The sequence below is a fragment of the Ranitomeya imitator genome, chromosome 8, assembly GCF_032444005.1.
Source record: "Ranitomeya imitator isolate aRanImi1 chromosome 8, aRanImi1.pri, whole genome shotgun sequence".
NCBI lineage: Eukaryota > Metazoa > Chordata > Amphibia > Anura > Dendrobatidae > Ranitomeya > Ranitomeya imitator.
In genome coordinates, this window is record NC_091289.1 from 202,078,453 (window position 1) to 202,093,391 (window position 14,939).

General features: G+C 45.3%; 1 protein-coding gene across 1 annotated transcript in view; it reads right to left on the reverse strand.

Annotated features, from left to right (window-relative positions):
- The window catches only part of LOC138648156 (uncharacterized protein slr1819-like), a 34,885-nt gene extending 20,208 nt beyond the window's left edge, over nt 1-14,677 (reverse strand). The window contains exons 1-5 of the mRNA XM_069737660.1: nt 14,416-14,677; nt 14,161-14,349; nt 13,893-14,111; nt 8,784-8,897; nt 8,424-8,717 (exon numbers count right to left, since the gene is read on the reverse strand). Of these exons, the coding sequence (XP_069593761.1) occupies nt 8,424-8,717; nt 8,784-8,897; nt 13,893-14,111; nt 14,161-14,349; nt 14,416-14,677 (1,078 nt within the window). The remainder of the gene's footprint in view (nt 1-8,423; nt 8,718-8,783; nt 8,898-13,892; nt 14,112-14,160; nt 14,350-14,415) is intronic.
- Nucleotides 14,678-14,939: the final 262 nt, after the last annotated feature.

Sequence of the window (14,939 nt, forward strand, 5' to 3'; positions counted from 1 at the left end):
ATCTGCACCAGTCATATCTGCTCCAGTCATATCTGCACCAGTCATATCTGCTCCAGTCATATCTGCACCAGTCATATCTGCACCAGTTATATCTGCACCAGTCATATCTGCACCAGTTATATCTGCTCCAGTCATATCTGCTCCAGTCATATCTGCACCAGTTATATCTGCTCCAGTCATATCTGCTCCAGTCATATCTGCACCAGTTATATCTGCTCCAGTCATATCTACCCCAGTCATATCTGCTCCAGTCATATCTGCACCAGTCATATCTGCACCAGTCATATCTGCACCAGTCATATCTGCACCAGTCATATCTGCCCCAGTCATATCTGCCCCAGTCATATCTGCACCAGTCATATCTGCACCAGTCATATCTGCCCCAGTCATATCTGCCCCAGTCATATCTGCACCAGTCATATCTGCACCAGTCATATCTGCTCCAGTCATATCTGCACCAGTCATATCTGCCCCAGTCATATCTGCACCAGTCATATCTGCTCCAGTCATATCTGCCCCAGTCATATCTGCTCCAGTCATATCTGCACCAGTCATATCTGCACCAGTCATATCTGCCCCAGTCATATCTGCCCCAGTCATATCTGCTCCAGTCATATCTGCACCAGTCATATCTGCACCAGTCATATCTGCACCAGTCATATCTGCCCCAGTCATATCTGCACCAGTCATATCTGCACCAGTCATATCTGCACCAGTCATATCTGCACCAGTCATATCTGCACCAGTCATATCTGCACCAGTCATATCTGCACCACTTATATCTGCTCCAGTTATATCTGCTCCAGTCATATCTGCACCAGTCATATCTGCTCCAGTCATATCTGCACCAGTCATATCTGCACCAGTCATATCTGCACCAGTCATATCTGCACCAGTCATATCTGCACCAGTCATATCTGCACCACTTATATCTGCTCCAGTCATATCTGCACCAGTCATATCTGCTCCAGTCATATCTGCTCCAGTCATATCTGCACCACTTATATCTGCTCCAGTCATATCTGCACCAGTCATATCTGCCCCAGTCATATCTGCTCCAGTCATATCTGCTCCAGTCATATCTGCACCAGTCATATCTGCCCCAGTCATATCTGCACCAGTCATATCTGCACCAGTCATATCTGCACCAGTCATATCTGCCCCAGTCATATCTGCTCCAGTCATATCTGCACCAGTCATATCTGCTCCAGTCATATCTGCACCAGTCATATCTGCACCAGTCATATCTGCACCAGTCATATCTGCACCAGTCATATCTGCACCAGTCATATCTGCTCCAGTCATATCTGCACCACTTATATCTGCACCAGTCATATCTGCACCAGTCATATCTGCCCCAGTCATATCTGCACCAGTCATATCTGCACCAGTCATATCTGCACCAGTCATATCTGCACCAGTCATATCTGCCCCAGTCATATCTGCTCCAGTCATATCTGCACCAGTCATATCTGCTCCAGTCATATCTGCACCAGTCATATCTGCACCAGTCATATCTGCACCAGTCATATCTGCACCAGTCATATCTGCACCAGTCATATCTGCACCACTTATATCTGCACCAGTCATATCTGCACCAGTCATATCTGCACCAGTCATATCTGCACCAGTCATATCTGCACCACTTATATCTGCTCCAGTCATATCTGCTCCAGTCATATCTGCACCACTTATATCTGCACCAGTCATATCTGCACCAGTCATATCTGCCCCAGTCATATCTGCACCAGTCATATCTGCACCAGTCATATCTGCACCAGTCATATCTGCACCAGTCATATCTGCCCCAGTCATATCTGCCCCAGTCATATCTGCACCAGTCATATCTGCACCAGTTATATCTGCTCCAGTCATATCTACCCCAGTCATATCTGCTCCAGTCATATCTGCACCAGTCATATCTGCACCAGTCATATCTGCACCAGTCATATCTGCACCAGTCATATCTGCCCCAGTCATATCTGCTCCAGTCATATCTGCACCAGTCATATCTGCACCAGTCATATCTGCACCAGTCATATCTGCACCAGTCATATCTGCACCAGTCATATCTGCCCCAGTCATATCTGCCCCAGTCATATCTGCTCCAGTCATATCTGCACCAGTCATATCTGCACCAGTCATATCTGCACCAGTCATATCTGCACCAGTCATATCTGCCCCAGTCATATCTGCACCAGTCATATCTGCACCAGTCATATCTGCACCAGTCATATCTGCACCAGTCATATCTGCACCAGTCATATCTGCACCAGTCATATCTGCACCACTTATATCTGCTCCAGTTATATCTGCTCCAGTCATATCTGCACCAGTCATATCTGCTCCAGTCATATCTGCACCAGTCATATCTGCACCAGTCATATCTGCACCAGTCATATCTGCACCAGTCATATCTGCACCAGTCATATCTGCACCACTTATATCTGCTCCAGTCATATCTGCACCAGTCATATCTGCTCCAGTCATATCTGCTCCAGTCATATCTGCACCACTTATATCTGCTCCAGTCATATCTGCACCAGTCATATCTGCCCCAGTCATATCTGCTCCAGTCATATCTGCTCCAGTCATATCTGCACCAGTCATATCTGCCCCAGTCATATCTGCACCAGTCATATCTGCACCAGTCATATCTGCACCAGTCATATCTGCACCAGTCATATCTGCCCCAGTCATATCTGCTCCAGTCATATCTGCACCAGTCATATCTGCTCCAGTCATATCTGCACCAGTCATATCTGCACCAGTCATATCTGCACCAGTCATATCTGCACCAGTCATATCTGCACCAGTCATATCTGCTCCAGTCATATCTGCACCACTTATATCTGCACCAGTCATATCTGCACCAGTCATATCTGCCCCAGTCATATCTGCACCAGTCATATCTGCACCAGTCATATCTGCACCAGTCATATCTGCACCAGTCATATCTGCCCCAGTCATATCTGCTCCAGTCATATCTGCACCAGTCATATCTGCTCCAGTCATATCTGCACCAGTCATATCTGCACCAGTCATATCTGCACCAGTCATATCTGCACCAGTCATATCTGCACCAGTCATATCTGCACCACTTATATCTGCTCCAGTCATATCTGCACCAGTCATATCTGCTCCAGTCATATCTGCTCCAGTCATATCTGCACCACTTATATCTGCACCAGTCATATCTGCACCAGTCATATCTGCCCCAGTCATATCTGCACCAGTCATATCTGCACCAGTCATATCTGCACCAGTCATATCTGCACCAGTCATATCTGCCCCAGTCATATCTGCTCCAGTCATATCTGCACCAGTCATATCTGCTCCAGTCATATCTGCACCAGTCATATCTGCACCAGTCATATCTGCACCAGTCATATCTGCACCAGTCATATCTGCACCAGTCATATCTGCTCCAGTCATATCTGCACCACTTATATCTGCACCAGTCATATCTGCACCAGTCATATCTGCCCCAGTCATATCTGCACCAGTCATATCTGCACCAGTCATATCTGCACCAGTCATATCTGCACCAGTCATATCTGCCCCAGTCATATCTGCTCCAGTCATATCTGCACCAGTCATATCTGCTCCAGTCATATCTGCACCAGTCATATCTGCACCAGTCATATCTGCACCAGTCATATCTGCACCACTTATATCTGCTCCAGTCATATCTGCACCAGTCATATCTGCTCCAGTCATATCTGCTCCAGTCATATCTGCACCACTTATATCTGCACCAGTCATATCTGCACCAGTCATATCTGCTCCAGTCATATCTGCTCCAGTCATATCTGCACCAGTCATATCTGCTCCAGTCATATCTGCACCAGTCATATCTGCTCCAGTCATATCTGCACCAGTCATATCTGCTCCAGTCATATCTGCACCAGTCATATCTGCACCAGTCATATCTGCACCAGTCATATCTGCCCCAGTCATATCTGCTCCAGTCATATCTGCACCAGTCATATCTGCTCCAGTCATATCTGCACCAGTCATATCTGCACCAGTCATATCTGCTCCAGTCATATCTGCACCAGTCATATCTGCACCAGTCATATCTGCTCCAGTCATATCTGCACCAGTTATATCTGCACCAGTCATATCTGCTCCAGTCATATCTGCACCACTTATATCTGCACCAGTTATATCTGCACCAGTCATATCTGCACCACTTATATCTGCACCAGTCATATCTGCACCAGTCATATCTGCACCAGTCATATCTGCACCAGTCATATCTGCACCAGTCATATCTGCACCACTTATATCTGCTCCAGTCATATCTGCACCAGTCATATCTGCTCCAGTCATATCTGCTCCAGTCATATCTGCACCACTTATATCTGCACCAGTCATATCTGCACCAGTCATATCTGCTCCAGTCATATCTGCTCCAGTCATATCTGCACCAGTCATATCTGCACCAGTCATATCTGCACCAGTCATATCTGCACCAGTCATATCTGCACCACTTATATCTGCACCAGTCATATCTGCACCAGTCATATCTGCACCAGTCATATCTGCTCCAGTCATATCTGCACCAGTCATATCTGCACCAGTCATATCTGCACCAGTCATATCTGCTCCAGTCATATCTGCACCAGTCATATCTGCACCAGTCATATCTGCCCCAGTCATATCTGCTCCAGTCATATCTGCACCACTTATATCTGCACCAGTCATATCTGCACCAGTCATATCTGCACCAGTCATATCTGCACCAGTCATATCTGCACCAGTCATATCTGCACCACTTATATCTGCTCCAGTCATATCTGCACCAGTCATATCTGCTCCAGTCATATCTGCTCCAGTCATATCTGCACCACTTATATCTGCACCAGTCATATCTGCTCCAGTCATATCTGCACCAGTCATATCTGCACCAGTCATATCTGCTCCAGTCATATCTGCACCAGTCATATCTGCACCAGTCATATCTGCACCAGTTATATCTGCACCACTTATATCTGCTCCAGTCATATCTGCTCCAGTCATATCTGCACCAGTCATATCTGCTCCAGTCATATCTGCTCCAGTCATATCTGCTCCAGTCATATCTGCTCCAGTCATATCTGCTCCAGTCATATCTGCACCAGTCATATCTGCTCCAGTCATATCTGCACCACTTATATCTGCACCAGTCATATCTGCTCCAGTCATATCTGCACCAGTCATATCTGCACCAGTCATATCTGCACCAGTCATATCTGCACCACTTATATCTGCACCAGTCATATCTGCCCCAGTCATATCTGCACCAGTCATATCTGCACCAGTCATATCTGCACCAGTCATATCTGCACCACTTATATCTGCACCAGTCATATCTGCTCCAGTCATATCTGCTCCAGTCATATCTGCTCCAGTCATATCTGCACCAGTCATATCTGCTCCAGTCATATCTGCCCCAGTCATATCTGCACCAGTCATATCTGCTCCAGTCATATCTGCACCACTTATATCTGCTCCAGTCATATCTGCTCCAGTCATATCTGCACCAGTCATGTCTGCACCAGTTAAATCTGCACCAGTCATATCTGCACCAGTCATATCTGCACCAGTCATATCTGCTCCAGTCATATCTGCTCCAGTCATATCTGCTCCAGTCATATCTGCACCAGTCATGTCTGCACCAGTTATATCTGCACCAGTCATATCTGCTCCAGTCATATCTGCTCCAGTTATATCTGCTCCAGTTATATCTGCTCCAGTTATATCTGCACCAGTCATATCTGCACCAGTCATATCTGCACCAGTCATATCTGCACCAGTCATATCTGCTCCAGTCATATCTGCACCACTTATATCTGCACCAGTCATATCTGCTCCAGTCATATCTGCACCAGTCATGTCTGCACCAATCATATCTGCTCCAGTCATATCTGCACCAGTCATATCTGCTCCAGTTATATCTGCTCCAGTCATATCTGCTCCAGTCATATCTGCTCCAGTCATATCTGCACCAGTCATGTCTGCACCAGTTATATCTGCACCAGTCATATCTGCTCCAGTCATATCTGCTCCAGTTATATCTGCTCCAGTTATATCTGCTCCAGTTATATCTGCACCAGTCATATCTGCACCAGTCATATCTGCACCAGTCATATCTGCACCAGTCATATCTGCTCCAGTCATATCTGCTCCAGTCATATCTGCACCACTTATATCTGCACCAGTCATATCTGCTCCAGTCATATCTGCACCAGTCATGTCTGCACCAGTCATATCTGCACCAGTCATATCTGCACCACTTATATCTGCACCAGTCATATCTGCTCCAGTCATATCTGCACCAGTCATGTCTGCACCAGTCATATCTGCACCAGTCATATCTGCTCCAGTCATATCTGCACCAGTCATATCTGCTCCAGTCATATCTGCACCAGTCATATCTGCTCCAGTCATATCTGCACCAGTCATATCTGCACCACTTATATCTGCACCAGTCATATCTGCTCCAGTCATATCTGCACCAGTCATGTCTGCACCAGTCATATCTGCACCAGTCATATCTGCACCACTTATATCTGCACCAGTCATATCTGCACCAGTCATATCTGCACCAGTCATGTCTGCACCAGTCATATCTGCACCAGTCATATCTGCTCCAGTCATATCTGCACCAGTCATATCTGCACCACTTATATCTGCACCAGTCATATCTGCTCCAGTCATATCTGCACCAGTCATGTCTGCACCAGTCATATCTGCTCCAGTCATATCTGCACCAGTCATATCTGCTCCAGTTATATCTGCTCCAGTTATATCTGCTCCAGTCATATCTGCTCCAGTCATATCTGCACCAGTCATATCTGCTCCAGTTATATCTGCTCCAGTCATATCTGCACCAGTCATATCTGCACCAGTCATATCTGCTCCAGTCATATCTGCTCCAGTCATATCTGCTCCAGTCATATCTGCTCCAGTTATATCTGCACCAGTCATATCTGCTCCAAATATATATGCTCCAGTCATATCTGCACCAGTTATATCTGCACCAGTCATATCTGCACCAGTTATATCTGCACCAGTTATATCTGCACCACTTATATCTGCACCACTTATATCTGCACCAGTCATTTCTGCTCCAGTCATATCTGCACCAGTTATATCTGCTCCATTCATATCTGCTCCAGTCATATCTGCACCAGTCATATCTCCTCCAGTCATATCTGCTCCAGTATTATCTGCACCAGTCATATCTGCTCCAGTCATATCTGCACCAGTCATATCTGCTCCAGTTATATCTGCTCCAGTCATATCTGCACCGGTTATACCTGCACCAGTCATATCTGCTCCAAATATATATGCTCCAGTCATATCTTCTCCAGTCATATCTGCTCCAGTTATATCTGCTCCAGTCATATCTGCTCCAGTTATATCTGCACCAGTCATATCTGCTCCAAATATATATGCTCCAGTCATATCTGCACCAGTTATATCTGCACCAGTCATATCTGCACCAGTCATATCTGCTCCAGTTATATCTGCACCAGTTATATCTGCACCGGTTATATCTGCACCGGTTATATCTGCACCAGTTATATCTGCACCAGTCATATCTGCACCGGTTATATCTGCTCCAGTCATATCTGCACCAGTTATATCTGCTCCAGTCATATCTGCTCCAGTCATATCTGCACCAGTTATATCTGCACCAGTCATATCTGCACCAGTCATATCTGCACCACTTATATCTGCACCAGTCATATCTGCACCAGTCATATCTGCACCAGTCATATCTCCTCCAGTCATATCTGCACCAGTTATATCTGCTCCAGTCATATCTCCTCCAGTCATATCTCCTCCAGTCATATCTGCTCCAGTCATATCTGCACCAGTTATATCTGCACCAGTTATATCTGCACCAGTTATATCTGCTCCAGTCATATCTGCACCAGTCATATCTCCTCCAGTCATATCTGCTCCAGTCATATCTGCAACAGTCATATCTGCACCAGTCATATCTGCTCCAGTCATATCTGCACCAGTCATATCTGCTCCAGTCATATCTGCAACAGTCATATCTGCACCAGTCATATCTGCTCCAGTCATATCTGTTCCAGTCATATCTGCTCCAGTCATATCTGCACCAGTCATATCTGCTCCAGTCATATCTGCTCCAGTCATATCTGCACCAGTCATATCTGCTCCAGTCATATCTGTTCCAGTCATATCTGCTCCAGTCATATCTGCTCCAGTCATATCTGTTCCAGTCATATCTGCTCCAGTCATATCTGCACCAGTCATATCTGCTCCAGTCATATCTGCTCCAGTCATATCTGCACCAGTCATATCTGCACCAGTTATATCTGCACCAGTTATATCTGCACCAGTCATATCTGCTCCAGTCATATCTGCACCAGTCATATCTGCTCCAGTCATATCTGCACCAGTCATATCTGTTCCAGTCATATCTGCTCCAGTCATATCTGCTCCAGTCATATCTGTTCCAGTCATATCTCCTCCAGTCATATCTCCTCCAGTTATATCTGCTCCAGTCATATCTGCACCAGTTATATCTGCTCCAGTCATATCTGCACCTGTTATATCTGCACCAGTTATATCTGCACCAGTCATATCTTCTCCAGTCATATCTGCTCCAGTCATATCTGCACCTGTTATATCTGTACTAGTTATTTCTGCACCAGTCATATCTGCTCCAGTTATATCTGCACCTGTCATATCTGCACCAGTTATATCTGCTCCAGTTATATCTGCTCCAGTCATATCTGAACCTGTTATATCTGCACCAGTTATATCTGCACCAGTTATATCTCCTCCAGTTATATCTGCTCCAGTCATATCTGCACCAGTTATATCTCCTCCAGTCATATCTCCTCCAGTCATATCTGCACCAGTCATATCTGCACCAGTCATATCTGCACCAGTTATATCTGCACCAGTCATATCTCCTCCAGTTATATCTGCTCCAGTTATATCTGCTCCAGTCATATCTGCACCAGTTATATCTGCACCAGTCATATCTCCTCCAGTCATATCTGCACCAGTCATATCTGCTCCAGTCATATCTGCACCAGTTATATCTGCACCAGTTATATCTGCACCAGTTATATCTGCACCAGTTATATCTGCACCAGTTATATCTGCACCAGTCATATCTGCACCAGTCATATCTCCTCCAGTCATACAGTGCCTACAAGTAGTATTCAACCCCCTGCAGATTTAGCAGGTTTACACATTTGGAATTAACTTGGCATTGTGACATTTGGACTGTAGATCAGCCTGGAAGTGTGAAATGCACTGCAGCAAAAAGAATGTTATTTCTTTGTTTATTTTTGTTTTTTTTAAAGTGTGAAAAGTCTTTTCAGAGGGTCATTTATTATTCAACCCCTCAACCCACCAGAATTCTGTTTGGTTCCCCTAAAGTATTAAGAAGTAGTTCAGGCACAAAGAACAATGAGCTTCACATGTTTGGATTAATTATCTCTTTTTCCAGGCTTTTCTGACTATTTAAGACCTTCCCCAAACTTGTGAACAGCACTCATACATGGTCAACATGGGAAAGACAAAGGAGCATTCCAAGGCCATCAGAGACAAGATCGTGGAGGGTCACAAGGCTGGCAAGGGGTACAAAACCCTTTCCAAGGAGTTGGGCCTACCTGTCTCCACTGTTGGGAGCATCATCCGGAAGTGGAAGGCTTATGGAACTACTGTTAGCCTTCCACGGCCTGGACAGCCTTTGAAAGTTTCCTCCCGTGCCGAGGCCAAGCTTGTCCGAAGAGTCAAGGCTAACCCAAGGACAACAAGGAAGGAGCTCCGGGAAGATCTCATGGTAGTGGGGACATTGGTTTCAGTCAATACCATAAGTAACGTACTCCACCGCAATGGTCTCCGTTCCAGACGAGCCCGTAAGGTACCTTTACTTTCAAAGCGTCATGTCAAGGCTCGTCTACAGTTTGCTCATGATCACTTGGAGGACTCTGAGACTGACTGGTTCAAGGTTCTCTGGTCTGATGAGACCAAGATCGAGATCTTTGGTGCCAACCACACACGTGACGTTTGGAGACTGGATGGCACTGCATACGACCCCAAGAATACCATCCCTACAGTCAAGCATGGTGGTGGCAGCATCATGCTGTGGGGCTGTTTCTCAGCCAAGGGGCCTGGCCATCTGGTCCGCATCCATGGGAAGATGGATAGCACGGCCTACCTGGAGATTTTGGCCAAGAACCTCCGCTCCTCCATCAAGGATCTTAAGATGGGTCATCATTTCATCTTCCAACAAGACAACAACCCAAAGCACACAGCCAAGAAAACCAAGGCCTGGTTCAAGAGGCAAAAAATCAAGGTGTTGCAGTGGCCTAGTCAGTCTCCTGACCTTAACCCAATTGAAAACTTGTGGAAGGAGCTCAAGATTAAAGTCCACATGAGACACCCAAAGAACCTAGATAACTTGGAGAAGATCTGCATGGAGGAGTGGGCCAAGATAACTCCAGAGACCTGTGCCGGCCTGATCAGGTCTTATAAAAGACGATTATTAGCTGTAATTGCAAACAAAGGTTATTCCACAAAATATTAAACCTAGGGGTTGAATAATAATTGACCCACACTTTTATGTTTAAAATTGATAAAAATTTAACTGAGCAATAAAACTTTTTGGTTTGTAAGATTTATGCATCTGTTAATAAATCCTGCTCTTGTTTGAAGTTTGAAGCCTCTAACTTATTTGCATCTTATTAAACCTGCTAAATCTGCAGGGGGTTGAATACTACTTGTAGGCATTGTATCTGCCCCTGTTATATCTGCTCCAGTCATATCTGCACCAGTCATATCTGCACCAGTCATATCTGCACCAGTCATATCTGCACCAGTCATATCTGCTCCAGTCATATCTGCACCAGTCATATCTGCTCCAGTCATATCTGCTCCAGTTATATCTGCACCAGTTATATCTGCTCCAGTCATATCTGCTCCAGTCATATCTGCTCCAGTTATATCTGCACCAGTCATATCTGCACCAGTCATATCTGCTCCAGTCATATCTGCACCAGTCATATCTGCACCAGTCATATCTGCTCCAGTCATATCTGCTCCAGTCATATCTGCTCCAGTCATATCTGCTCCAGTTATATCTGCACCAGTCATATCTGCACCAGTCATATCTGCTCCAGTCATATCTACCCCAGTCATATCTACCCCAGTCATATCTGCACCAGTCATATCTGCACCAGTCATATCTGCACCAGTCATATCTGCTCCAGTTATATCTGCTCCAGTTATATCTGCTCCAGTTATATCTGCTCCAGTTATATCTGCACCAGTCATATCTGCACCAGTCATATCTGCTCCAGTTATATCTGCTCCAGTTATATCTGCTCCAGTTATATCTGCTCCAGTTATATCTGCTCCAGTTATATCTGCTCCAGTTATATCTGCACCAGTCATATCTGCTCCAGTTATATCTGCACCAGTCATATCTGCACCAGTCATATCTGCTCCAGTCATATCTACCCCAGTCATATCTACCCCAGTCATATCTGCACCAGTCATATCTGCACCAGTCATATCTGCACCAGTCATATCTGCTCCAGTTATATCTGCTCCAGTCATATCTGCTCCAGTTATATCTGCACCAGTCATATCTGCACCAGTCATATCTGCTCCAGTTATATCTGCTCCAGTCATATCTGCTCCAGTTATATCTGCACCAGTCATATCTGCTCCAGTCATATCTACCCCAGTCATATCTACCCCAGTCATATCTGCACCAGTCATATCTGCACCAGTCATATCTGCACCAGTCATATCTGCACCAGTCATATCTGCTCCAGTTATATCTGCTCCAGTTATATCTGCACCAGTCACATCTGCACCAGTCATATCTGCTCCAGTTATATCTGCACCAGTCATATCTGCTCCAGTCATATCTGCTCCAGTCATATCTGCACCAGTCATATCTGCTCCAGTCATATCTGCTCCAGTCATATATGCACCAGTCATATCTGCACCAGTCATATCTGCACCAGTCATATCTGCTCCAGTCATATCTGCACCAGTCATATCTGCACCAGTTATATCTGCTCCAGTCATATCTGCACCAGTCATATCTGCACCAGTCATATCTGCACCAGTCATATCTGCACCAGTCATATCTGCTCCAGTCATATCTGCTCCAGTCATATCTGCACCAGTCATATCTGCACCAGTCATATCTGCACCAGTCATATCTGCTCCAGTCATATCTGCACCAGTCATATCTGCTCCAGTTATATCTGCTCCAATCATATCTGCTCCACTCATATCTCCTCCAGTCATATCTGCACCAGTTATATCTGCACCAGTCATATCTGCACCAGTCATATCTGCTCCAGTCATATCTGCACCAGTCATATCTGCACCAGTTATATCTGCTCCAGTCATATCTGCACCAGTCATATCTGCTCCAGTCATATCTGCACCAGTCATATCTGCACCAGTCATATCTGCTCCAGTCATATCTTCTCCAGTCATATCTGCACCAGTCATATCTGCACCAGTCATATCTGCACCAGTCATATCTGCACCAGTCATATCTGCTCCAGTCATATCTGCACCAGTCATATCTGCACCAGTTACATCTGCTCCAGTCATATCTGCACCAGTCATATCTGCACCAGTCATATCTGCACCAGTCATATCTGCTCCAGTCATATCTGCTCCAGTCATATCTGCACCAGTCATATCTGCACCAGTCATATCTGCACCAGTCATATCTGCACCAGTCATATCTGCACCAGTCATATCTGCTCCAGTCATATCTGCACCAGTCATATCTGCACCAGTCATATCTTCTCCAGTCATATCTGCTCCAGTCATATCTGCACCAGTCATATCTGCACCAGTCATATCTGCACCAGTCATATCTGCTCCAGTCATATCTGCACCAGTCATATCTGCACCAGTCATATCTGCACCAGTCATATCTGCACCAGTCATATCTGCTCCAGTCATATCTGCACCAGTCATATCTGCACCAGTCATATCTGCACCAGTCATATCTGCACCAGTCATATCTTCTCCAGTCATATCTGCACCAGTCATATCTGCACCAGTCATATCTGCACCAGTCATATCTGCTCCAGTCATATCTGCTCCAGTCATATCTGCACCAGTCATATCTTCTCCAGTCATATCTGCTCCAGTCATATCTGTACCAGTCATATCTGCACCAGTCATATCTGCACCAGTCATATCTTCTCCAGTCATATCTGCTCCAGTCATATCTGCTCCAGTCATATCTGCACCAGTCATATCTTCTCCAGTCATATCTGCTCCAGTCATATCTGCTCCAGTCATATCTGCACCAGTCATATCTTCTCCAGTCATATCTGCACCAGTCATATCTGCACCAGTCATATCTGCACCAGTCATATCTGCACCAGTCATATCTTCTCCAGTCATATCTGCACCAGTCATATCTGCACCAGTCATATCTGCACCAGTCATATCTGCTCCAGTCATATCTGCTCCAGTCATATCTGCACCAGTCATATCTTCTCCAGTCATATCTGCTCCAGTCATATCTGTACCAGTCATATCTGTACCAGTCATATCTGCTCCAGTTATATCTGCTCCAGTTATATCTGCACCAGTCATATCTGCTCCAGTCATATCTGCACCAGTCTTATCTGCTCCAGTCATATCTGCTCCAGTTATATCTGCTCCAGTTATATCTGCTCCAGTCATATCTGTACCAGTCATATCTGCTCCAGTCATATCTGCTCCAGTTATATCTGCACCAGACATATCTGCTCCAGTCATATCTGCACCAGTCTTATCTGCTCCAGTCATATCTGCTCCAGTTATATCTGCTCCAGTCATATCTTCTCCAGTCATATCTGCTCCAGTCATATCTGTACCAGTCATATCTATACCAGTCATATCTGCACCAGTCATATCTGCTCCAGTCATATCTGCACCAGTCTTATCTGCTCCAGTCATATCTGCTCCACTTATATCTGCACCGGTCATATCTGCACCGGTCATATCTGCTCCAGTTATATCTGCTCCAGTCATATCTGCACCTGTTATATCTGCACCAGTAATATCTGTTCCAGTCATATCTGCTCCAGTTATATCTGCACCAGTCATATCTGCACCAGTCATATCTGCTCGTTATATCTGCACCTGTTATATCTGCACCAGTAATATCTGTTCCAGTCATATCTGCTCCAGTTATATCTGCACCAGTCATATCTGCACCAGTCATATCTGCACCAGTCATATCTGCTCCAGTGATATCTGCACCTGTTATATCTGCACCAGTAATATCTGTTCCAGTTATATCTGCTCCAGTCATATCTGCTCCAGTCATATCTGCACCAGTCATATCTGCACCTGTTATATCTGCACCAGTCATATCTGCTCCAGTTATATCTGCACCTGTTATATCTGCACCAGTCATATCTGTTCCAGTCATATCTGCTCCAGTTATATCTGCACCTGTTATATCTGCACCAGTAATATCTGTTCCAGTCATATCTGCTCCAGTTATATCTGCACCAGTCATATCTGCACCAGTCATATCTGCACCAGTCATATCTGCACCTGTTATATCTGCACCAGTAATATCTGTTCCAGTCATATCTGCTCCAGTCATATCTGCTCCAGTCATATCTGCTCCAGTCATATCTGCTCCAGTCATATCTGCTCCAGTCATATCTGCTCCAGTCATATCTGCACCAGTCATATCTGCACCTGTTATATCTGCACCAGTTATATCTGTTCCAGTCATATCTGCACCAGTCATATCTGCACCAGTCATATCTGCACCAGTAATATCTGCTCCAGTCATATCTGTTCCAGTCATATCTGCACCAGTTATATCTGTACCAGTTAGATTTGCACCAATCATATCTGCACCAGTGCATTTTGACGATGCGGCGACCCGCGTAAAGCGCAGCTGG